This window comes from Mytilus trossulus, unplaced genomic scaffold (assembly GCF_036588685.1).
Source record: "Mytilus trossulus isolate FHL-02 unplaced genomic scaffold, PNRI_Mtr1.1.1.hap1 h1tg000024l__unscaffolded, whole genome shotgun sequence".
In the NCBI taxonomy this organism is placed as follows: domain Eukaryota; kingdom Metazoa; phylum Mollusca; class Bivalvia; order Mytilida; family Mytilidae; genus Mytilus; species Mytilus trossulus.
In genome coordinates this window covers 7,722,098-7,749,811 of record NW_026963290.1, presented here as the reverse complement: position 1 = coordinate 7,749,811, position 27,714 = coordinate 7,722,098, and the positions used below count along the sequence as shown (strand labels likewise).

General features: G+C 34.3%; 1 protein-coding gene and 1 pseudogene across 1 annotated transcript; one reads left to right on the top strand and one right to left on the bottom strand.

Annotated features, from left to right (window-relative positions):
• Positions 1-4,383: 4,383 nt before the first annotated feature.
• Positions 4,384-7,021, bottom strand: LOC134698991 (uncharacterized). The gene is made up of 2 exons (XM_063560678.1): positions 6,171-7,021; positions 4,384-4,818 (listed from the first exon to the last, which is right to left on the bottom strand). Exons 1-2 carry the CDS (start codon positions 7,003-7,005, stop codon positions 4,445-4,447), a joined length of 1,209 nt encoding a protein of 402 aa, XP_063416748.1. The 5' UTR covers positions 7,006-7,021; the 3' UTR covers positions 4,384-4,444.
• Positions 7,022-19,760: 12,739 nt separating this feature from the next.
• Positions 19,761-20,931, top strand: LOC134699084 (uncharacterized; annotated as a pseudogene).
• The last annotated feature ends 6,783 nt before the right edge of the window (positions 20,932-27,714 follow it).

Sequence of the window (27,714 nt, the reverse complement as noted above, 5' to 3'; positions counted from 1 at the left end):
TCGACAAAAGGTGTATGTTTACTTGTAAAAATATTAGAATAGAATTATCAATGTAAACAATGAAAAATACAACGTTATTGAGAATGATTTGATATCGTGATATATTATTCCGTCATTTAGTATATTGATAATCAATATTTCGTTTAAAGTGGTTTTATTTGTTGAAAAGGGACAATATTGTTCTGAAACTTTTGAGTTAAAAAGTTAGAAACAATGAATTACATCAAAAAGTGTAGCTGATGTCTAAACAGTATACATGTCCTAATATTTAACACAACACAATAACAAATAAAGGTTTATGTCCAAAATTTGATAAAGGTTTTCAGATTTACGATGTGACGGCTACACTCTGTCTTTTATTTTCAAGCATGCACATTTGTCTTGTTCACACAACCAAATTTTTAGAGTTCAAGCAAGAAGGATTTTCTTATCCCAGGAATAGATTACCTGAGCCCTATTTGGCACAACTTTTTAGAATTTAGGATCCTCAATGCTCTTCAACTTTGTACTTGTTTGGCTTTATAAATATTTTGATATGAGCGTCACTGATGAGTCTTATGTAGACGAAACGCGCGTCTGGCGTACTAAATTATAATCCTTGTATTTTTGATAACTATTGCTATAAATAATGTACAAGACCCAAGGATTAAACTCAGTAATTAGATATTAATGGATAAATTATTAGTGTATAAATGTCCTTGAATTGTAATTATAATTAACAATTTATCATTGAAAATGTTATGCTTCGTCCATATATTGTATTCTACTATATCGTATTATTCAAATATTACTATGTTTTACTTTCATATGCTAGATAATGCTTATTTATCTCCCTATTTTATTATGTGCCACAAAAGATAAATATCTATAACTGCATGTCCATCCGTGACGAGAAAACCAAATTGTCAGCTGTTTCAATTCCGTTCTTTATTAAAAATGTTTTCAATATTCCCAGAAGTTTGGTATTTTAAAGATAACGATAAAGATTAAAGTAAGTCATAAAGTACTCGTGCAACGTCGTAATATTTTTTTCAAATGTTAAGGAATTCAGCGTTCCCCATGAAGGTAAATCGCTTCGGACGCACGGAAATTATAAATGGTAATATAAGTTTTGTTGTTTCGACTCGATGATATCAAACTTTAGAATCATTAAAATGATCGTTTCTATATATATGTTGTAGCTGCACACTAAATGCCAATTATTCCGTTCATACTAAAACCTGTATCGACCCCTTAAACTGTCTTCTGGCTTTTAGATGATTTTTAAGTTGTTTGGTTGCTGTACAAATGACAGCGAACGTGTCCCTTATTCATAATTAAAACTTCAAATATTCTTTTATTGATCTTGAAAGTGATCCAACAGTAGTGCTGATGTTGAACAACAATAAATGTAGTCATGACTTAGGTGACTATCAGTTTTACTTTAAATACTAATTTCTGCATAAACGCTACTTTTAATTAAGGTTCGAATTATACATCAGCTTCCTTTCAACATTGATTCTCGATGAACGTTACATTTGATATTAGTTTCAAAGAATCAATCTCAAAAGTACTACTAATCTAGACATTGACGATGAATTAATTTCAACGCATACACATGTACTTTGGGTTTCTAGGCTAGTGGTATGCTTTTACGAGATTGATAGAGTGCACGGAATGATCTGCCATTAAATGACAGTCATATGATATTTATGAGGAAACTGAAAGTAGGGAAACTGATATTGGGATCAGGTGCTCCTGGGGCATGAGCATGTCTTGCTTGGTTACATATGCTCCTGGGGCATGAGCATGTCTTGCTTGGTTACATATGCTCCAGAATAAAAGTCATATCGTATATTATATTTGCCTCATATTTGCCTACCACTGAATCACAAGAGAGGGGCGAAGGAAAACAGAGGGACACTCAAATTCATAAATTGAAAATAAAATGACTTCATAGCTAAAAAAAAAGAAAAAAAGACAAACAGACAAACCGACAAACATTAGTACACACACAACAACATAGAAAACAAATACTCAGCAACACAAACCCTGCAAACAAATTAGGGTGATCTTAGATATTCCGGAAAAGTGAGCAAAGATCCACATGTAGCACCCGTCGTGTTGCTCATGTTAGAACAAAACCGACTGATTCCTTATACTAATTATGACAACCTAACTAATGTGGATTTTGCAGGTTGTGTGAAACACGGCACATATGTCTCGCACGTAACAGCTCATGTTTTTTTTTGTTTTGTTTTGTTTTGTTTTGTTTTGTTTTGTTTTGTTTCGTTTTGTTTTGTTTAGTTTTGTTCTGATTTGTTTTGTTATATTTCTTGAATTGAATTTCTAAAAAAAAACTAGTGTGGATTTTGCAGGTTGTGTAAAAACACGATTATACGGCACATATGTCTCGCACGTAGCAGCTCATGTTTTGTTTTGTTTTGTTTAGTTCTGTTTTATTTCTTGAATTGAATTTCTCAATCGGTTTATTGATTTGAGCATAGGTGAACTACTGTTATTTTGTTTTATTTGATCTTTAGCAAAGGCATTTTGACATATTCTAATTAAGAAGAATGAAGGAAATTGATAAACAAGTTGATACCGTTACGGATGGATATCAATAGTTAATTACATCCTTCAGTTCTAAAACTTGAATGTTTGTCAGCATTATGACGTCAATGCATTGACAGCTATGACGTCATTCGTTCTAAAAACGGTGGTCAAATTGATAAATTTAATTAATATAATATGTTACCGCGACGGTTAAGGTATCGATTATATGTTTACAAAGGCAATAGTTTTAGCCAAAGAAGATTTATAACAAAGTCTGCTTTGATTTTAGCATACTTAAACCTTTTTTTAAGGTTTTCATGACAAGGAAATACGTCAGTAAGAGAACCAAAAGAGACTTTATCGGGCCTTATACGGTATATTAGATAATACATCTTAATTAAAATGTTTATCAAGTTTACAAAATATAATCGTCTATGAATGTTCAAGTGAACAGGAAGAAACACCCATTCACAAAGAAGATGTACACGATTTGTTTATAGAACTGTTATGGTTTAGTATTTTGCCATGAGATGGATATTTTCATTTTGCTGAAAATTAACACAAGGTCACAAAATTTCATGTGATGAGAGCAGCGATTCATCAATATGTATAACGTTTAAAATGCAACTTGAATGAAGATAACCATTCTGTAACTTAAAAAAAAATATTGTGCGATATTAGATCACAATCACAGAGTAGTATGCTTGGTATACCAAACAAATCTCAGTGGTGCGATATATCACGATTTTATATTATTAAATTGGTATATAGATTCTAAATAATTCAGATGTAGGCACAATCCCGTCCTGTTTTCCACCAAATGAGACATCAACAGATGAGACTTATCAACGCACGTGTACGTACAATACACACTTTTACGGGTGTAACATGTGTATCAGGGTATGCTTAGCCTTTCAGGGCACCTGGGACCGGTATTCTATGGGGTTTGTGATGAGTTTTCTATTGCAATGTTGTTATATGACTGATGAATGTTGTAATCGGATTACTTTGAATTTAGAGATATATCGTGCCATTCGTATAAAGGGAGATAATTGTTAATAATGTAACAATATTATAATCAACTGTTACAATTTTATGTTTGGAATTTTTACCGCAATAGTCTATGCAGATCATAAATTTCAAAACTATTTTTTATTATTATTGTCCAATCGATACGTTTTTAAAAAATGTTCACTCATTTAACGCGATATAATTGAAAATATTTATTTTTTTCCATGAAAGGATAAAAACATTAGTGCAAAGATCAGTGTCCAAGTTACAATAAGAATACGGAAAAAATAAGCTATACACTATACGAAGAAATATAAAAAAAACCATTGCCAAATAAAACGGAAAACAAAATTAATATAAAAAATATCGAACTCTGTAATGCCCATAGAACCACAAAATGACAAAATGAGACATTATATTATATCAACCAACGGAACGAATTGAAAGTGTTATATTACTGATTTGGTACAGGCACTTCCGAAGAAAATGGTTGGTTGGACATGGTATTCAAACTAGTTAAATCTAAATCTTTTAGTCAAGTTTGTTACCAGTCACGTGGTATTGCTGTGTTTAATAATTTTACTTTGTCTAGATGTATAGGTGGTGGTTGAGATCTCACAAAACTGTTGAACCCCGCCGCTTGTATGCTTCTGTTTCAAGTCATAAGCATCCGATATTTTTCTGTCGGTTGTAGTCTGCCCTTTGGTCGTCTTGTTATCTCTTTGAAACATCCCCATATTCTTTTTCAACTTTATTTCGTCTACCTAACTTTATGACTATGGCTATCCTCGATTAGTAACTCTAAATTGAATCTACATATATATTCTACTTTTTAAATGGAAATGTTGAAAAGAATCAATAAAATGATGTGAAAGTTATATAATGGAAAATGAAATTATCAAAGTTTGACGACTGTCATACAAGACCAATGGAAGTATACATGTATATCAGTATCTGCTTGAACCCATACGATATCACCAATTTGTAATTCTAAGGCTACAACGGAAGTTCCGGTATCCACGTGATTGTCACTAGAAATACTCAATTTGGATACTGAATTTCCATTCATATAAATAGAGAAACTAGCGTGATCCGTAGGAGTATTTATAACGACTGATATGTGATATACGCCATCTTTTTCACATGTAAACTTTCCCGTGGTTCTTATTGCAGCCATATCCAGAATCCCAACATGTGATCGCACTTGGTCAAATTTTATAGCGTTGTTGTGGTGAACGACTCCATCAACCGAAACACAAGTTGTTATAGCAACTGAAATAAACAAATAATGTATATTTTAGACTCAAATTTCTGACATGCAATATATAGAACATGTTATTTATGAATATTAATTGCAATTGCATGAATTTTGTTCTCACCTTAATACTGTATTTGGCATTCCAAACAATGAGATTTTTTATTAGGTTTCAATAATTAAATAAGCATGCTTGTATGAGAGGACTTTTTGATTATATTGACTTATGTACTAAAAGAAGTTCTTAATAAATTCGAATAATTACATTAGATGTAAGTTTCATTATAATACGCTATTCTGATTGGCTAACATGTTATTCCGTAAACAATTGCATCAGACAATAAAATTTATCATGCATGATGACACGAGGTCCCACAAAAAAGAGCACAGGTGAATTAAATAAAACTGTATAAAAATCGTGTTTTCATGATTTTAGCTAAAAATCATTAATCACTAGTAATTATAAGTATTGAATACTTCTTTTTGAAACTTTATAGGGTTGTAAAAGCGTTGACAGTGCGTACAGTTTTAGAATGAAGCGCTTCTGCACTTCATACAAAATGTACTTCGGTCAACGCTTTTACCACCCAATAAATTTACAAAAAGAAGCATTCAATTCTTAAATGAAACAAGCTCCTGTCTTATGACAAGCACATACTATAATGTGGAGGTTTAAAATATAATTGATAGTGCTTTTTCTATTCTTTTTAAGAAAATGCGACTTCTTTCAAATTAGGTAACAACCAACTTCTTACTGTTCTAAAAGATGGCATGATGTAATCCTAATTGAAATAATAAATAATTTGAAACTCAATATCTATTTAGATGAAACACAATTCGCAAAGGGATTCATTATTCGTTATTTGAATAATGAACTATTGTTTTTATAGATTGAACAGTAAAAAATGAAAAGAAGATAACTAGGGCGCAAAGAAAAATAATGTAATTATAATGAACAAAGAATTGCAACACATTTATCATTTATTATTGAACACTGGAAATGGACATACATGATGGGCTTGATCCACTGACGCCGTACAAAGAGGGAGAAAATACCAAGACGGAAGCAAAAAAACATTAGTAAAAAAAAACCAATGAGTTGTCTTACAGTTGTTAACCTTCTGTGTCATTTTGTCTCTGGTGTTGAGTTGTCTCATGGACAAGCATACCACATCTTTTTTTTTTCATGTTTATAAAACCATGACTTGCTTTTCATAAAATACTTCACAACAACACGAACTCCACCACATAACTGGGAATAAATTGTCAAAGGACAGCAAAGGTACAAAAAAATGTTGTTTGATGTCAGCCAAAGAAGCTTTTTTCGATTCAGTATAACCACACACTACATGGAATGTATATCGCCTACCTTTTTCATTTTCTTGTGAAACTCTTTGCATGATCCGTTCCTCTGTTATATTTTGCTTAGATTGGTATTCTTTAATTTGTTTACTGAGCGCAATGACTGTCGAATTATGGTAATTTTCAACCAGCTCTATCCTTTTCCCAAGTTCTATAATAGATATATTTGAGCCATTCGACACAAACTCATTTTGAAAAAATTCTATGGTCTCATTTTGAATGCGTTGAAGGTTTTTAATTTCTATATTCGTTTGTATTTCAAAGTCCATAATCAGACGGATCGCTTCCCCAGTTCTGTTATACAGTGTGAAAATGTCACGGTTCCTGGCTATGTCGTTGGAATCTAATATGAACACTTTAGCACCTATAGCCTTAACTTGCTCCTGTAACGCATGTAAATCTTGAGGGTCCTGTGTATTTCTGAGTTCAGGCGGACTGGAGAGTATACCATTCATATCAGATGTCAGGTTAAGAACAGAAGTTAGTCTGTTTTCAATGACATTATAATTTTTAAGCAATTTTTTGAAACTGGACTGTAATTTTGCATGATTTCTTTCAAGCGTGTAGTACTTCTGGAACCATTTTAACGAGACACTGGACGGTCCTGTTGACTGACTACTGTTCATCTCGTCATGTTTTACGCGGGAACTCTCATGTTGTAAGTGTGACGTCAGCAAGGTAATAACATCGTCAATTTTCTGCTGTTGTTTTTGTTCATATTCATTGAATTCATCAGCCGTTATATATTTCTGATCTGGAGAATTTGGTTCAACAGGATTATTTTTGTCAACGAGAAATCCATTTGAAAAGGAGGTTATTGCTAAGAAGATCCAAATTATCATCCTGCTTGTAGTTAAATTATTATGACTTTTATTTTGATGCAGATAATCAGCTTGTAAATTTGAATGAAAACTTAAATAATCTATTGTTATCGAAAAGGTCACAATCTAACTGTGACACTACACTTCATCACATGTGTATATTCTTGTTTTGTTTTCATCAATATCACATGAACGGTGATTTACTCGTTAATAAGTCACCATGACTGTACATTTTACATAACAAATTACAACTTCAATGAGGCTAATTATATTAGTTTACTGTCTTATTAAAATGTTCCCCACATTTCCTTTTATTGGTGGCAGTATGAATCATAATGTTCAAGTAACCATCACTATGTATTCTTACATTTATCTTAAGTAATTAAAAGATATGGTATGATTGCCTATGAGACAACTGTCCTTCCAGAGACCGACTGAAGTTGAACTCAACAAACATTTTTCACTGTGCGATCACTTATCAAGAACATGACCCACATCGCAAATCATGCTTTTATATAAAGCCGTTAGTTTTCTCAATTCAATTGTTTCCTATTTTTCATGTCGGGATCCTTTATAGTCGAAGATATGGCATTCGTTTCTGTGTGCGTTACATTTTAACGTTGTGTTTCCGTTGTGTCGTTTGTTTTCTCTTATAACGAGTGTGAATTCACATTACTATAAGACGTGCCACGGTACTTTTCTATCCCAAATTCATGTGTTTGGTTTTGATGTTATATTTGTTATTCTCATCGGATTTTTTCTAATGCTTAGTCCATTTCTGTGTGTGTTACATTTTAATGTTACTAGATCTTACCTGTGATGTAAATTTCGGGTAGAGAGACTTAATCATTATATCCTGTTAAGTAAAGATGACCTTATCAATTGCAAATATGTTAACTTTTTAAGACCTGGTATGTTGCTATGTTAATTGGTTAAGTAAATGACTACCTAAAATTCATATTGTATTTCCTGTAAAGTCTTGTTTTAGTCCTAAATAAGCATAACATAGTTTCCTCTGGACGTTAAGCAAATATAATCAATAAACAAAATAAAAGTTCACTTGGATGGAGAGTTGTCTCATTGGCACTCATACCACATCTTGTATCTATTTATAATTGGTCAGAGCATATTGAAAGTAATTTATATTATTGATTTTAACAATCAAAGTTTAAAGAAAAAATGTGAAAAGTTATTTGGTTTTTGTCTCTCCTGTGGGTTTTAAAATCTCAGAATGTGAAACATATGAATTATAGAGACCATTTGGCAGCCACAGTCTTAGCTTTTTGTATATAACCTTACATTTCAGACGATAGAAGTTGAATACGATGATGCTTCATACCTTGTATTCAGATACCTTATGTTACGACTTCTACCTTTCATGTGTCCTTTGACCTTGGTCTTGTTTTCTTGGTTCAGTGATTGCTTGAGAAAACATTTTTTTTTTGTCATGTGAAATACTCACTTATGAATAATATGATAACTATATTTGGTGTATTGGTTGCTTGCAAGGTCTGCATGGCTGTATGACAGAATAACGGGGCCTTGGTCTCATTTCATGGATTCAGAGGTCAAGGTTTAGTTTTCGTTGTAAAGTCAGTATATCAGATACTATAAGCACCCACTTAGTCAACTATAAATGGTGTATGGAATGATTGTAAGGTTTTCATGGATCTGTGATCAAGGTTGACTTTTCGTGGCTTATACATGTACTGTATTTCGGATATTTTAAGCAATACTAGTTCACACCCGTGACATCGCGGGTCCGTGACTGAATTAAAGTATATAACTATGCGCAAGCCTTACTTTAGTATAAGTATTGTCATCTGATAAAATCATGCCGATTATAAGATACACAGTTTTCTCTGCTTTCAAATATTTCTGTTTGAACCCGTCGAACTGGAACTTATCAATTATTGGTCATGATAAATACTAATTATTTGGAAAACAAAAGGTCCTGGAATGGAGTATTTTTTAATCAACAACATTGTCTTATATTAGTTATAAAATAAGTTGAATTCTTTGATTCGCTGTTTTACGTCCCTCATGCCCGCTACCAAATTCAAAACTGTACCTATACGCCTTATTTATAGTCCAGATTTTTAGTATTCGTATTGTTATCTTAGAAAGTCTTACTGATTAAAATACTACAATAGGTAACAATTTGGCAATTTAGTAGTGTCAACCCTGTGATAATGACCCGTGTATATAGCATATTAATCCTGCATACACTGTTTGGTGGTGCCCCTGTCAGATGCGGAACGTACAGATAAGGTAATAAGTAACAGGTGATTATACTATTGGTATCGGTATCGGACTCGACCCGGAACTTCTTAATTATTGGCCATATTAATAACGTGGAAAACAAAAGGGTCTGGAGTGGTGTAATTTTTAATCTACACCTTTGTACTATATAAGTTGTATATAAATTTGAATTCTTTGATTCGTCGTTTTCACGTGATGACGGCTGACAAATTGGACCTCGTAATTTTAGTATTATAGATGTCGTTGTTCTCCTCTTATATTTAATGCGTTTTCCTCAGTTTTAGTTTGTTGCCCCGATTTTGTTTTATGTCCATAGATTTAAAAGTTTTGAACAGCGGTCTACTACTGTTGCCTTTATTTGTTTTCATTTCAAGAGGTGGTCTATAATTGGTCTACTTCTACTTCATTTGAACTTTGATGGACAAAAGACTTATTCGCAATGATACCACACCTCCTTATTATACTATTTATGACTTTGTATCTGCTGAGTATGCTATATCAATTATATGGTCTTAGTTTTTGTCATAGGAAAAACTAATTCATATAACATAGGTTCAGTTTTTCTGGATCAAAAACATTACATGTACCACATTGTTGTACCTTCAAATACTTTGGCAGCACCGAAACTACCAATTGCGGAGCAGAATATGACCTCAATAGATTGTCAATGGTAAGTTCAGCTCTTTACAACCGGCAAGCTGTGTGGAGATCTGATCAATATAGTACCATCCTGACCAAGCTCAAACCTTACAGTAGTTGTGTCTTGCCTGTACGTTTGTATTGTTCAGAATTTTGAAGGATGACAGACCACGACAAAAATGTGCTATCTGTATTCCATACCAAATTCCGCGAATCTTTTTGCCACAAAAACATTAAAACAATAACACTCTCATCAGATTCCAACAAGTAGATATAGCCACTACTATAATGAGAAGACGCTGGAGATGGTTGAGACATATTTTACGAAAAAAAAACGAAAGGAAATCACATAGACAGCACTCCACTGGACCATCGACGTTCATTTTTTTACTTAAATAAGGCCGTTAGTTTTCTCGTTTGAATTGTTTTACATTGTCTTATCGGGGCCTTTTATAGCTGACTATGCGGTATGGGCTTTGCTTATTGTTGAAGGCCGTACGGTGAACTATAGTTGGTAATGTTTGTGTCATTTTGGTCTTTTGCGGATAGTTTTCTCATTGGCAATCATACCACATCTTCTTTTTTATATCAAAAGAAAGAGAGGAAGACAGAAAATTACACGGAGGAGAACTGTAGAGTTAGAGGCTCGTAAACATCCAAAGACATGGGGCATACTACAGAAAACTGCCAACAACCGACAAAAGTGGAAAATCTTTGTTACTGCCCTACACATAAATAGCATACAAGGACAGAAAGTAAATTATAAAGTTAGTCATTTAGGCACGGGAAACATTAAGGACAGGGTTCAACAAACTGGATCTTTTGTCATCGTTTGTAGTTGTTCTAAATGTTTTTAATCCTAAAAATCAAGGCAATCAGATTATCGCTTATCCGTTCTGAACCTAACGTCAGGTCAGCATTCTAAAGGTGATAATGAAAAATCAGAAAAGAATGTGTGCTCATAGATAAAAAATGTTTCACGTACCTTGAGATTTACCCCTCAAACAGAATACCACACCTGTGACTAAATTTATTGACCTTTTTCCAGACAATGGAATTTCTAATTATTAAACTTCCGGTAAACTTTGGAAGTATATATAACTGTGCTCCTATTGTTTACATTTATTTGTACTATATTTCTGTTATGTAATGTTGTCATTTTAGCGGTAAATTCAACATTGCTATAAAAGTGCGAGGTTTGGCTAGCCACCAAACCAAGTTCAACCAACATTTTTTTGGCCTGGAGTTAAATCGATAATATGCACAACCCTTTACTTTACAGTTTTGGTTATGGTTGGATATATCACTCATTTCTTTTGCTAGGATATTTATTTCATTTGAAAAATGCTTTACAAAATAGGCATTTTAGAACAATTGATCATCAAAATCATTTGATTAAGTGAATTATGAATATGACACTATGTTGTCAGACACTACTACGATTTAAAAAAGTAAAATCACAAAAATACTGAACTTAGAGGAAAATTAATTCGGAAAGTCCATAATCACATGGCAAAATCAAATAACAAAACGCTCCAAAAGCGAATGTACAAGAACTGTCATATTCCAGACTTGTTAGGGGCATTTTCAAATTGTAAAATGGTGGATTAACCTGGTTCTATAGCGCTTACTTTGAAGTAAAAGTATATGTAATCCAAAAGAAATTGGTATTACTTATTTTTAACAACTGTACGCGTGTAAGTGTTATTCGTTTTTGGTTTCTATAATATAAAAAAAGAAGAATTGATTTTTTTGTTATATCCTGTAGGCTTACTGCATTTTAAGTTTTAAACATAACTATGCCGAGGTTGGTTTAGGGTACCAATATTATGTGTGTGTTATATTTAATTTAAACAGTTTTAGTTGTTCGGTGTTGATTATCTGTCAAAGCGGAATTACTCAGATATAAATAACAACAAAGCTGTTTTATAAAATAAAATGAAACCCAATAGAAATTAGATGCCTTAAAAATATTCCGAATTTCCATAAAAAAAGAAAATAATTCATTTTGACTGTAGATATTGCGAATTTAATGCATTTAAAAAAAAAATCATTTCGATTTAAACAATACCATTCAAATTCAATCTCTAAAACAAACAACCTGATTTGTGTTAAAAAAAATGAACGAAAAGCAAATATGTTATACAGCAACAAACGAAAACCACTAAGTAACTTGCTCCTGTCTTAGGACAGGCACATACAGAAATTTCACACTAAATTTTGTATTGGTTACAATGTAATTACGACTATAATTTATTTGTTATAGTAGTATCCGATTTTGTTCCTTGTTGAAGGTCGTACTTTGGCATATGCACTGCTGTTTACATTATACAAAGTTTGGAGTAGATATGGAAAAAGCACATTATGCTTCCATATATCTAGACGGGGCTTCACACGGATGCCCTTGTGTTGCTATTTTGAGGGTATCAGAACTGAATGTATTATTATGTATGCAGCTGCTTATAACAAAAAAAGATGTGGTGTGATTGTCAATGAGACATCTCTCCGCAAGAGATCAAATGACACAGACATTACCAACTTAGGTCACCACATGGTCTTCAACAATGAGGAAAGCCCAAACCGCATAGGCAGAAATAAAAAGCCCCTTAATGACAAATGTAAAACAATTTCAAACGAGAAATCTAAGTACCTAATTTGTGTACAAAAAATAGAACAAAAACTAATATGTAACACATCAACAAACGGCACCCACTGAATTACAGGTTCCTGACTTGGGACAAGCACATTCATACAGAATGTGGCAGGGTTAAAATGGTAGCTTGTCAACCCACGTCATGTTGTTAGGTTTTATAAGTTAAATGTTTCTTAGGTGAAAGTATTTTGTCGTAATTTAATGAAACATCACTAAAATATACAGGACCACTATCTATAATACTAAAATTACGAGGTCCAATTTGTCAGCCGTCATCACGTAAAAACGACGAATCAAAGAATTCAACTTTATATATAACTCATATAGTACAAAGGTGTAGATTAAAAATTACACCACTCCAGGCCCTTTTGTTTTCCACCTAATTAATATTGCCAATAATTAAGAAGTTCCGGGTCAAGTCCGATACCGATACCAATAGTATATTTACCTGTTACCTATTATCTTATCTGTACCTTCCGCATCTGACAGGCGCACCTCCAAACGGTGTATTCAGGAGTAATATGCTATATACACGGGTCATAATTACAGGGTTGACACTACTAAATTGTCAATTTTTTACCTATTGTAGTATTTTAAATCAGTAAGACATTCTAAGATAACAATACGAAAACTAAAAATATGGATTAAAAATAAGGCGTATAGGTACAGTTTTCAATTTGTTAGCGGGCATGACGTAAAACAGCGAATCAAAGAATTCAACTTTATTTATAACTCGGATAAAAAAATGCTAATGATTTAAAAATGCTCCATTCTAGGACCTTTTGTTTTCCAAAAAATTAATATTACCAATAATTGATAAGTTCAAGTTCGACGGGTTCAAACAGAAAGATTTGAAAGCAGAGAAAACTGTGTATCTTATAATCGGCATGACTTTATCAGATGACAATACTAATACTAAAATAAGGCTTGCGCATACTTTTTTAATTCAGTCACGTCCCCGCGATATCACGGGTGTGTTCTAGTCGTATTAAAAAAGCATAGATTTTTAGCTGGTTTCTTTTATAATAGAATCAATTAAATTGCTCAGTTACAGCCTGCTTTTTTATACAATTTTTTTTTATTATACAATTAACGTCATATCAAAATCATTTTTATAAAGTAATCATATTACTATGATACTTTGACTCTAGAATGAGGGGGGATAGGAACTTTATCGGGACTCCGGGATTGGCCCTCTCGGGATCCGGGAATTCTTTTTTTCGAATTTCGGGACCTCGGGATTTCGGGATCTCGTGTATTTAAGTCCGGGATTTCGGGATCAGGACCCCTCCTACCCCCTCTAGAATGCTAACTTCTGAAAAGTGACTCAAAAAGCTACCGTAATGGCTTGTTCTTCACACACATATATGTCTTTATTCTCATACATTGTTATATTTACCATTCAACTGTCAGAAAGTTCAGTTTTGTTGGTATATATTGCGGTGTATACTCTTAGTTCATACTTCTCACAATGAGGTAATCTAATTGCGTTTATGTGGAGCATGATCTGCTTATTTCGATTTATGATCTTAAATGTCGCTTTGAAATCTTTCGCATCTATTAACACTACTATAAGTTTTGAAATGACATTCTTGAATTTCAATTGCTGCTAGAACACTTACACTACAAAACGATGACGTTCTATTGGTCGCCATATTTACAATCTAGATAGCGGTTTTTGGTAAATAATTCAGTCTATTTGTAAAAATTTTTATTTGTGTAACCATGTTTAGATTTTTATTGCACACTTACATTTTATTGCGTCTTCAATGGCGAGGTTTTATATCATTATATTAATATACGTTTCTACACCTAATCATAGCTAACTATACCGTAAAGGTTTGGCTCACTCGTGAAGGCCTTACATTGCCATTTAGTTGTTTTTATGTTCTACCTCGCTTTGCTCGTCCGAACATAAATTATTTCTTATGCTATATAAAGAAACAACAAAGACTAATATGGCAGGAGATACACACCAAACAGTTCGACAAAACAAAGGAAATATGCCGGTGTAGACTGGTATAAATAAGATAACCTGCTATATAAATTTTCTTTTATGTATCCGTCTTTTAATAGATCTGACTTTCATCTACTGTGTGCTTTTAAAATTCTATCTTGTATTTTATTATGAGCTGAGTAGCGCATCCACTCCTCAAATTTATTTTTTATCGAAACCAGCTTGACACAAAGCATCTAAAATAGCTCTCTTGCTCTGGTATATGAAATAGGTTTGTTGATTTTGCATAACGTACATGTATATACTGTTTTACTTTTTAATTGCTCTAAATACATATTCGCTGGAGATCAAAGATATATAAATACCACTGGACACAAGTCCGAGTTAGTTCTAGCGCAAGACAAAAAGTGTTGCCCTGTCTATACACATCAGTTTTACTACTTTCTATCATAAAACCTAGATGAGATTTGTGAAAAAGATAAATTGGATACTTTAATATTTGCAAGCTCGCTAAAATCATGAAAACTCTGCAGCATCAAACAACATATTTTTAAATTCCTAATGATATTCAAATCTACATGATTATCGAAAACTTTTTGTGAAATTTCAGACGTAACTAATAAATGACATATGGTGCCAATTATCAGACTTCATAAATTCTTGCAAGGGTCTCCGTCACGGAGTTGAGATCATTTGACAAATCCTTTCGCAGGAGATAAATTGAAACCCCATCAAGGGAACATAAACAAAATCTCATCACGGGAACGGAAATAAAATCCCATCACAGCAGATACATAGTCCTAACACGAGAAAATAAACCAAATCCCGGCACATGAACGTAAACAAAATCCCATCACGGAAATTACCTATTAGATTATACACCCTATAACAGTTTAAAAGTAGCAATACCCCTCACGTGTAATTACAATGTCTAAATAAACTCCCGTCACGGGAAATTTCAATATCTAAATATCTCCCATCACGGGTAATTACAATGTATAAATAAACTCCAATAACGGGCAATTACAATGTCTTCATAAACTCCCATCACGGGTAATTATAATGCCTAAATAAACTCCCATCACGGGAAATTTCAATATCTAAATATCTCCCATCACGGGTAATTACAATGTCTAAATAAACTCCCATCACGGGCAACTACAATGTCTTAATAAACTCCCATCACGGGTAATTATAATGTCTAAATAAACTCCAATCACGGGTAAGTACACTGTCTAAATAAAATTCCATCACGGGTAATTACAATGTCTAAGTAAACTCCCATCACGGGAAATTATAATGACTAAATAATCTCCCATCACCGGTAATTACAGTGTTTAAATAAACTCCCGTCACGGGCAAATACAATGTCTAAATACACTCCCATCACGGGAAATTATGTCTAAATAATGTCCCATCACGGGCAATTACAATGTCTAAATAAACTCCCATCACGGGTAATTACAATGTCTAAATAAACTCCCATCACGGGTAATAACAATGTCTAAATAAACTCCCATCACGGGTAATTACAATGTCTAAATAAACTCCCATCACGGGTAATAACAATGTCTAAATAAACTCCCATCACGGGTAATTACAATGTCTTAATAAACTCCCATCACGGGTAGTTACAATGTCTTAATAAACTCCCATCACGGGAAATTACAATGTCTAAATAAACTCCCATCACGGGTATTTACAATGTCTTAATAAACTCCCATCACGGGTAATTACAATGTCTAAAAAAAATACCATCACGGGAAAATTAATATACAATTGCCCTCAGCTTCAGAAATCTAACTTCAGAACGATAAAATTAAATGATAATTTCTCAGCAATGAAATTCAGTTTTCAAACAACATATTCTTAAATTCTTAATGATATTCATCTCTTCATAATTATTAAAAAAAAACTTTTTGTAAAATTTCAGACTTGAAAAAAAAAAAAAATGACATATGGTACCAATTATAAGACTTAATAAATTCTTGCAAGGGTCTCCGTCACGGAGTTGGAGATCATTTGACAAATCCTTTCGCAGGAGATAAATTGAAACCCCATCAAGGGAACATAAACAAAATCCCATCACAGGATATAAATAGAGTCCCATCACGGGAAAATAAACAAAATCCCACCACAGGAGATAAATAGAGTTCCATCACGGGAAAATAAACAAAATCCCAGCACATGAACGTAAACAAATCCCATCACAAAGTATAAATAGAATCCTGTCACGGGGAAATAAACAAAATCCTATCACGGGAAATTATCTGTTAGATTATAAACACCTTTAACAGGTTAAAAGTCGCAATAACCATCAAGGCCATCACGGGTAGTTACAATGTATAAAATAAACTCCCATCACCGGAAAATAAATATATAATTGCCCTCAGCTTCTGAAATCTAACCTCAGAATGAAATATTAAATGATAATTTCTCAGCAACGAAATTCAGTTAATATCAGAGCCTTTAAGAAACAACCTGCTGGATTTGGCGTACTCGATTAAATATTTCACGAAGTATTTAAACCTATTACAATTACATTGTAAATGACCACAATAAAGGCAACACAGCTGATGATGTCCATTTCGGTACGAGCAAAGTGCCTTGACCTTACAGGTAAGTATATGTGAAATTGATCTTATTAATTTTAAAGATGGTGCAATTTAACAGTTAAATTTTGTCTGAAAACAGGTCACACGTGTATGGACCGCACACTTTATCAAAATAATTAAAATACAAATTGGATACAAACCAATCATCAAAGTAAAAAAACAATTACTGTAAATGTCGGCAAGTTCATATTAATGTCTAGGTCATTCTATTTCTGGATAAATGCTGAGTTTTAAACAAATAATAAAAAATATAAGAGTGTAAAGGAAGATACGGAATAGAATTATGCATATCACATTCAAAACCAAGCAAAGTTAATTTTTGAGAAGCTTCCAAACGCCTTTCTCTTGGGTAACAAAAAAAAAACCAAATAAACCTGCGGATATAAAATATATCAACAAGATATCAGATAACATTCAAAAGATTGTGCATCATACTCTACTCTACTCCCCAGCCATCGTCAAATTAAGTATAACATAGTTCTTTAGGCCCTGCAAACGAAAATGCTTGACAACAGGACGTAAAACTTTTGAAAACTCGTGCTGCTGTAGAGAATTTAAATGTGAAAGCTGAATTTTTTAAGATATTTAGTTGTGTTCTGAAATATCCACAATATCCAATATGCCCTATGATTTATAACCAAATAAAAGGAATCTGATCTTGGCATTCAATAGCTGCCCGCGTTTCTAAAAGCTTACTAATTACCCGTTACGCTCCACGAATACTGAATGCGTAAAAGCAGAATTATTTTTATAAAAAGGTATTAAATAGTCTTTAGGAATAACATTGAGAACAAAATTGTTTGCAATTAAAATATCTTTCAAAAATGAAATTTTTTGAAAAGGCTACCATAATAGAATGGGTTTCTATCTTATGAATGAATTTTCATATTCATTATCTTGCTCGTTTTAATTATAAAACTGGTACTTAACTGAATCACTGCAACTGCTTCTCTTGGGGATATCTGCTTACTTTCCTGGTACATGGTTAGGCCTAATGGCCTTTCTCGTTGCAGTAGTAAAATAGGGTTGCTCCTTTCTTTCCACCAAAGTACTCGCTTGATGTGTAAACGCTTTTTCCACCAGCCGTGCTCCTACTCCTAGACGATATTTCTGTATATGATGCACTAGGTGGAAGAAAAAGATCAGACCTAGCTTTTTCTTCAACGGAGTTCCTGTAATAATGGTTCAGACGGTTGGCAGTATCCAGTTGACAGGAAAACAAAGAAAAGGCGTCTTCAAAAAATCCTACATGATTATCTGGGTCTGTTTGATTAGGCGGTTCATAATCTCGGTTAGTACATGTCACATCGCGTTGGTCTTCCTCGTCACTCACATTGTCAATAAAGTTGTCGAACAAGTTTGGTGTGTGAATTCTCGATGAAATGAAAAGGGCGCGTAAAACAGTATATAAAGTCCGAAAACCGAATTACTCAGTATTGCGCAACAGAAATAGAAAGAAATCTCAAAACGAAAAGAAATATAAGTATCCTGTTCTTTAGGTCTCTGTTGAATGGTTCTGTCCCTTTGACAATCGTACCACATCACATTCTTTTAATAGTTATTAGCATTAATTTATAACAAAATAAGGAAATTGAGCTACAGAAACGTGAACTACGACAACAGTAAGGTACCGAGGCAATACACATACGCTGAAACCATCGCATCGCCAATGTATTGTATTCATTGTCACATGTATTAATCTGTATTATCTCCCTTACTCCATGTGTCATGATTATACATGTACGAATGATGGGTTAGTTCCCTTAACTGTTTACCGCCTCACGATCATTATTAAATGTGCCTTTCTAACGATCACATGTGTTATGTTTTCTCTGCTTACTGGCGCATGATATCTATGAGCAGCAAGACCGTGCGATCGACAGCATAAAATTTAAAACTGAGAATGAAAATGGGGAATGCGTCAAAGAGACAACAACCCGACCATAGAGCAGACAACAGCAGAAGGTCACCAACAAGTCTTCAATGCAGCCAGAAATTCCCGTATCCGGAGGATTCCTTCAGCTGGCCTAAACATGTATCACCTGTCTTACAACTCCACACTTCGTCACCATCGGTAACAATATAGATCAGACGACTATACTGTGTTTAATGACTATGCATTTTGTGAAATATATAATATTCCGGAGCAATTTGATTATTTATATTAAAACTAATGTAAGACAGCGTCTCCAGGACCAGTTATTAAAAAGGTGACTGTTCCCACTCACCTTATAATTACAGCCCCTATAGTCATGCTATAACTGGGGATCTAAACATAATTCAACATTAAAATCTCCGAAAGGTCATTTCTCATGGTCCTACGGTAAGTTCAGAGAACCTCAACACATCAATTGGAATCATAACTTCAAAATAAATATGAATTCCTTTGAGGACTACGCCAGAGCATGGATTAAGCGGGAAGAAGTTGAACTGGACACTTTGTCAGAATGGGTTTAAACAGGGTCCCAGATATCATCGACTGAATGAAAAAGTTGTGTAATTTTAGAACTTATCCGGAATGGAATAAATAGCGATTAGGTGTATAGACAGGGAACATTAGCTGCAAATTGGTCATTGTACTTTCAAATTATATACATTTTACAGACTTGAGAGGTATTGAGTGAAAGTAAATTGCATACATCATTAATTAAGTTTATCATATAAGGATAAACTGTTTTAATAAAAGTTTAACTCCATTTTCCGGAATCAATCCTAATTGATTCTTAATTTAATCACATCAATAATACGTCATTTCGTGACGTCATTCATGCGTTACCATTCAAGTGCAAAACTGCCAACATAGCTAACGAAAAATTAAACAGCAGCAACATGAAACCACCAAAACGACAAAGAAAACCTAGGGGGATGCCAGGACAATCACTAAATAAAAAGAAGAAAACACAAGAGACCATACCAGAACAATCAGAAAGCACGGACAAGGAGACGGCACCATTCCAGTCTGATCTAAGCAGTATTTCTGTGGCCAGTGGCAGTGGCAGTGACCAACCTGTAATAGACCAGACCCCACCACCAAGTCAAAACCCAGTACCTAGGCAACATATAGCTTCATCCGGTATGTTTAACAATACAACAGGTTTAAGTGATCATAATAGGGGTTATTCACAGGGTATTAATTTAGAAATCGTACATGAAAGTGTAACACCAGTGTACACATCAAGTGTATTTGACTCTGTAGGTGCCCATATACCGGGTAAAATTAAGGAAAAGATTTGGGCCGGAGAATATATTGATTTAAATATTTTACTTAAATCTGCAAAAGATTTAGCCACAGACTCCCAGTTAAATGGCGATCTTTCAGTAAAAGGGGGGTTATTAACTATAACTCCACAAAACAGAACACCATTACAAATTTGCACGTGTGGACATCTGCATTCATCATCTTTATGGATATAGTCTTAGAAAAATGGCCCAATAAAGGTCAAGAGTTCATGAAATACATGTTTAACGTTCGACTAGCTTCATCTAGAGGGTATGGCTCAGGTTGGGCTATATATGATGAACAATACCGCCTTCGTAAGGCAAGATGTCCACAATCGTCTTGGGCAGAGCTAGACATGGAGTTGTGGGTTATGTACGTCTCTACTCCTCCAAGATTTGCTTATTCAGATACTAATTCTTTTGGGGGTCATAAGGGATCACAGCATGTCCAAAATACTAAACCAGAACAAGTTCAAAGACCCACGGCAGTGTGCAAGGGTTACAACTTTGGTAGATGTACTTATGGGGCAGCATGTCAATTTGAACATAAATGTTTCAGGTGCTCTGGAAACCACCCTATTGGGGCCTGCAAAAAGAGGTAAGGATTACGAGTTGTACTCTTTGGGATACTCCCCTATTTGTGTGAATGAAGTAGAAGAATCTTTAAAATTTTATCCGTCTAAAGTAATAGCCAACGAACTTATACATGGTCTACGATTTGGTTTTAAATTACAATAGTCCGGTTCACGTTTACCTGTTAATGCAGACAATTCAAAAAGTGTGACTATTCATGCAGATCTTGTTAGAGAAAAAATAAATAAAGAGATTACTTTAGGTAGAATGGCCGGTCCTTTTGACCACCCACCTTTGCCAACTCTACGCATTTCTCCTATATTTTTGGCCGAAAAGAAGAACGGAGATTACCGTTTAATTCATAATCTTTCCTATCCCCTACATAACTCTGTGAATGACTTTATAGATGAGAAATATTGCTCTGTGCAGTATTCGGGAATTGATGACGCTGTTCGTTTGGTACAAAATATAGGAATAGCAGGAAAACTTTCAAAGTCCGATGTTAAAAGTGCATTTCGATTATTAAGGGTTTCACCTTCAGATTTTGACCAGTTGGGTTTCATTTTTGAAGGTAAATATTATTTTGATCGTTGTTTACCACAGGGAGCCTCAATCAGCTGTTCGCTTTTTTAAAAGTTCTCAACAGCGCTTCATTGGGTTAGGGAACTTACCAGTGGAAATTCAAATATACTTCACTACCTAGACGATTTCCTTTTTGGAGGTGAAGCAAATAGTACAACTTGTCAGGAAACACTTGAAACATTCAAGAAGATTTTTTCAGATTAGGGCTTCCATTAGCCGAAGACGAAACTGTTCAACCCACAGAAATTTTGACCTTTTTAGGCATTGAATTTGATACCTTAAAAATGGAAATGAGGCTCCCTGGGGAAAAACTGACTAATTTAAAACAAACTTTGCAGCTGTTTCTTCATTCAAAAAAGGTAACCTTGCGCCAGTTACAGTCCCTGATCGGTTTGTTCAACTTTGCATGCCAAGTTATCGCCCTTGGAAGGGCTTTTTGCAGAAGATTGATTGATGCTACTTGTAACATAAGAAAAGCACACCACAGGGAACGGGTATCATGTAATATGCGCGAGGACATTAAAGTTTGGACCTCTTTTTTAGAGCAATATAATGGAGTTACGGTCATGATTGATAGTTTATGGACTTCCAACGATATGCTTGAACTGTTTACAGACAGTGCAGGGGGTCAAAACAAAGGTTTTGGCATTTACTTTCAAGGAAAATGGGCACAAAGTTGTTGGCCAAAAGAATGGGCAGAACTTGATTTATTGAAGGACATTACTTACTTGGAACTTTTCCCAGTTGTCATATCACTTCATATATGGGGAGTACATCTTAAAAACAAGCGAATCATTTTCTATGTGGATAATCAGGCCGTTGTTACTATCATAAACAAGAGAACTTCTAAGTCGAATAGAGTTATGTCCCTTATCAGGAATCTAGTTTTTTCCACATTAAAATATAATATTGTTTTAAACGCAGAACACATTCCTGGTAAAATAAATACCATAGCCGATTCATTATCCCGTTGTGATTTTCAGCGTTTCAGAAACCTTTGCCCAGAAGCAGATCAGTACAGAACAGCAATTCCAGACCACCTTTGAACGTTTTAGAAATTGAATTAAATCATCTTCTTACCAGTTCTATGGCACAAAAAACTTGGAAAACCTACAATACGGCAATTGAATCCTTTAAAAACTTTCGATCAGCATACAACTTACATGATATTTGGCCAGCCCCGCTTAGCGATTTAATATTTTACATTGCCTTCCTTTCATTCAAGGGTCTGTCAGCCTCTACTGTCTTAACATATATGTCAGGAATAAGTTATCAACATAACATTCAAGATTTAACAGATAGTACAAAATCCTTTTTAGTAGGAAAAACATTAGAAGGTTTAAAAAGGTCATACTTTAACCTATAATGGTTTAATTTTTAAATTGTTATTTGGATGGAGAGTTGTCTCATTGGCACTCACATCTTCCTATATCTATATCCCAAAAAACCTGATTTGCGGGTACCAATTTCAATTGATTTATTGCGGAAATTAATCAGGTCACTCCAACATGTCTGTTTTTCGTCGTATGAATCCGCCATGTTCGCTTCAGCTTTTAGTCTAAGTTTTTTCGCTTTACTTCGCGTGGGTGAAATAGCTGCGGAAAGTAAAACTGATTTAGGGGCACATGTTATACAAATATCTGACGTTTCAGTTATCTTGTCTGCGCAAAAAATTTAATACTGTAGCCATATCATTCCACATTCTTTGTTGATTATTATATTTATCTTTGAAAACAAAAGGAGCCGGTTTTACATTTCACACATACTACTATGGTAAAGAAAGGGTTTGATTGCACATGAGACATAATTAGAAGAAAACAAAAAATTGGTTGATCGCCCATGAGACATGTATATAATATGAAGCAGTTCGGATCTTTGATTAAACACCATTTAAATGCATTTAAATAAGTTCGTACGAGTTAACAGTGGTACGAGTTTTTGTAAAGTGGTACGAGTTGACGTTGGTACGAGTTTACAATGGTACGGGATAACTATTATTCGTTAAAACTATCAGGTCTCTGATAAAACGTCGCATTCACAAGTTGAAAAATTGTGTAAACGATCGACCAAAGTCCGTTTTCAGAGACAAAGAGGCCATGAAATGTCTATCGTCTCTTCATGATAAGTATGTTGTTGTTTCAACGACCAAAGCATCAAATTATATTGTCTTTGTATGTAAATCGTGTTACTTCGAATGTCTTGTAAAAGAATTAGGTATAAATGAGCACTCAGGTAATCCCACATGCAAAGACATGCAAATTGACAAGGATCAGATTTTAGCAAATCGTAAGTATTTTATGGTTTCAATAAACATTACGTTGAACACTAAATCGAAGGACTCACCTTGTTTGTATTGGATACCAAAGCTCCATAGAATTCCGTACAAACAACGGTATATTGCTGGCTCATCTTCATGTTCCACTACAGAATTGTCCATTAGATTGACTAAAATTCTGTCCGCAGTGAAAGAGGGTCTTCAGAAATACTGTGAAATTGTTTACACGCGTAGTGGTATTAACCATATGTGAATTCTTAAAAATTCTAAAGAACTTTTAGACAATTTTAAATCTCGGCCTTTTTCTGAATTTAATTCTATCAAAACTTTTTATTTTTACCTGTATACCACAATTTCCCATGTGAAATTGAAAAATCGCACAAAAGAAATAATCCACAATGCCTTACAACATAAAAAATGGTGGCATACGCTATAAATTTATTACTTTGGGATATCATAGCAATATTTTGTTAAAAGTGACAAACAAAAATTTCAAACATGCTAACAGAAGAACAATTGGTCAGTATGCCGGAGTTTGGAGGTAGAATTTTCAAACCAATTGTCGGCATTCCTATATGTCATTTTGATATATTTCTATTATGAATAATAAATAATAATAATAAATACAATATTTATAGAGCGCATATATAATAACAAAAATTACTCTAAGCGCTTCACATTAAAACATATATAAAATACAAAAATACATAAATCATAGATTACAAAGCACTATCTTAAAAGAATCAAACAAGCAAATAAAAATTTATAAGATACTTATAAAAGAATGAAAAATGCATGTACTCTAAAATATATAAAACTGTCTAAAACTAATGCAGTCAATTAAAAGTATATAAAAACTACAAGAAATCCTTAAAAGCAGTCTGAAATAAATGAGTCTTGAGTTGCTTTTTAAAAACATCTAAGGAATTTACACTCCGTAAAGACGATGGTAAATTGTTCCAGAGTGTAGGCGCAGCCTTGTCAAAACGCCTCTCACCGTAGCTTTTCGTTCGAACGTCATTTGGAGGATGTAGGAGCATACTATTTTCCGAACTGAGGGATCTACTTGGCTTGTATGGCGTAATTAAATTTCAAGGTAACTAGGAGCCTTGCCATGCTGTGCTTTGTACACATATAAAATAAGTTTGTATTGGCAACGGTAATGTATGGGTAGCCAGTGTGACGAAATTAAAACAGGCGTAATTGAGTCAAATTTCCTATTTTGTGTTATCAAACGTGCTGCTGTGTTTTGTACCCGCTGCAATTTACTGATAATGTTGGTGTTAGTACCGTACAACAATGCATTGCCATAGTCCAGCCTTGATGTTACTAGGGAGCATACTAGTGTCTTACAGGCTTCAACTGAAATAAGAGATCGAATTCTACCAATATTCCGAATTTGGTAAAAACAGGCCTTAGTGATCGCACTGGCTTGATGTTCCATACTGATGGTTTTATCAAAGTACATTCCCAGATTTTTCACACAAGAAACGTCGCTCAACACTGTTCCATCAAATGTCAGACGAAAATCTGAAAGATGCTTCAATTGATGTTTTGGTGCAAAGATAATTAATTCTGTCTTGTCTTCATTAAGTTTAAGCATATTGGCACTCATCCAATCACCAATATCAGACAAACATTTTTCTAGGCGTTTGGATAGATCGCTGCAGTCTCCTTTTGGTTTTATAATTTGATACACCTGAGTATCGTCTGCGTACGAATGGTATGACATTCCGTGGCGCCTACAAATTTCGCCTACTGGTTTTGCAAAAATACAATATAGTTTCGGCCCCAAGACCGAGCCCTGCGGTACACCAAAATCGAGTTTGATATCGTCAGATTGTACTGATCCTATAGCAACACGTTGAGTTCTGTTTATAAGATACGATTTTAACCATAGCAAAGCATCTCCGGTAACGCCAAAAGAATATTCCAAACGATCAAAAAGAATCTGATGGTCGATGGTATCAAAAGCGGCCGATAGATCGAGCATGAGCAAAACGGCACAACAGTTATTATCTAATGCATAGGCAATATCGTGATGAACACGTAAGAGTGCAGTTTCCGTGGAATGACATGTACGGTAGGCTGACTGAACACTATCATGTAGAGAATGTGAACTCATGTGATTTTCTAGTCGAATGTCGACAACCTTCTCCAGGGTCTTTGAAATGAAAGGTAAGTTGGAGACTGGTCTGTAGTTTTTGAGTACCTCTTTATCGAGATTTGGTTTCTTAAGTAATGGTCTCACAACAGCTTGTTTGAACGACAAAGGTACACATTGTTCTGATAGCGACTTGTTGACTATATCTGTGATTGACGGCAACAAATGATCCACAAAGGGCTTAAGAAGTTTTGTTGGTAACGGATCAAGTTCGCAAGACTTTGTAGGAGCAGCCAAGATAATTTTACGAAGTTCGTCATTTGAAACTGGCGATAACGATCTTAATGGTTTACCTTCGAATTTTATATCAGCTCTCATTGGATCACGGTTGTAATTTGCTGCATGATTCTTAGCCGTGAGATTGTCACGAATGGCACTTATTTTTCCAACAAAAAATTCACAAAATTTGTCAGCCAGAACTTTTTCATCTTTATGCGAAGGTAGTATGATTTCTCGCCTATTGCCCATTAAGTCATTTGTCAAACGATGCAATTGCTTTTGATCATGTTCTATCTCGGATATTTTTGTTGAAAAATAGTCCTTCTTGGATTTAAGGAGAAGCTTGGTTGCTTGCTTGCTTGCTTGCTTGCTTGCTTTCAGACAGGTCTCTTGAAATATTTGACAATGAACTGTCAAATTCGATTTCCGCATTCGTCGTTCTGCTTTTCGACGGTCTCTCTTAGCTAAGCGGAGTTCGTCTGTATACCACTCAGTGTTAGGACGCATTATGATGTTCCTCGATTTTAATGGTGCATGCCTATCGATGATTGAACTAAGCTCAGTGTTATACAGGTTTACTATATTTTCAACCGGCCCTTCACGATTTTGAACTACTTTAGTGCTGCTCAAATCTTGTATGAACTCAGTTGTTTTGATGTCACTAAATTTGCGATAAGACACGGTATGTCGTTGTTTCGGGGGCTTTGAGATCTTCAATGATGTAAACAAAGCTATGTGATCACCAGAAGGATTACCATTCTGATCGAATAGACATGGGTCCTTAATGGATGTAGATGTTTGCACTAGCGTGCTGTTGTCTCTTGTTATAACGACATCAAGTGTGTGACCCTTATTGTGTGTTGGTCCTTGGACCTGTTGTACCAGTCCATGGTCGAGAAGAGTTTCATTGAATTTCCGAGTATCACTCGCATTCACATTATCCAGGTGAATGCTCGTGAATAAGAAAATACATTGAACCACAAACGTCAAAATTATTCAATCGCGTAGTGGAATGAACTATTTGTGGATTCTTATAAATTCTATATAACTTTTGGACTATTTCAAATCTCGGTCTATCTCTGAAATTAATTCTTACATACTTTTGATTTTTTAACCCTGTATGCTAACATTGCTCATGTGAAATTTTAAAGTTGTTTGTATATACCATGTATACAATTGCAATGAACGACAACTATATGTAACGTATAAAAAAATTCTGACGTCAGACACGCAAATCAATGAATGTGTTTGTAGATAGATGTGTTTGTGTTCTGTTAAATTGTTCATTTTAAAATTGTTACACGATGATGACTGCTGTACCCATATTTTGACTATTTTATTTATTATGCCTGTTTAGTTCACGCATCATTGTAAATGTAGCGGAATTGGACGAGACTGTCATCAAAGTGAGAGGGTAAGCGCTATAAAACCAAGTTTAATCCACCATTTTCTACATTTGAATATGCCTGTACTAAGTCAGGATCATGATAGTTTTTGTCCATTCGTTTTTTATGTGTTTTTTCATTTGATTTTGCCATGTGATTATGGACTTTCCGATTAGATTTTCCACTG

Bases quoted from the DNA above. Each gene is read 5' to 3' on its own strand.
- LOC134698991 (XM_063560678.1), bottom strand. From the start codon at position 7,005: ATGATAATTTGGATCTTCTTAGCAATAACCTCCTTTTCAAATGGATTT. The intron at 4,819-6,170 runs GTAGGCGATATA...TGTTTATTTCAG, and splicing joins TTCACAAGAAAATGAAAAAG to TTGCTATAACAACTTGTGTT.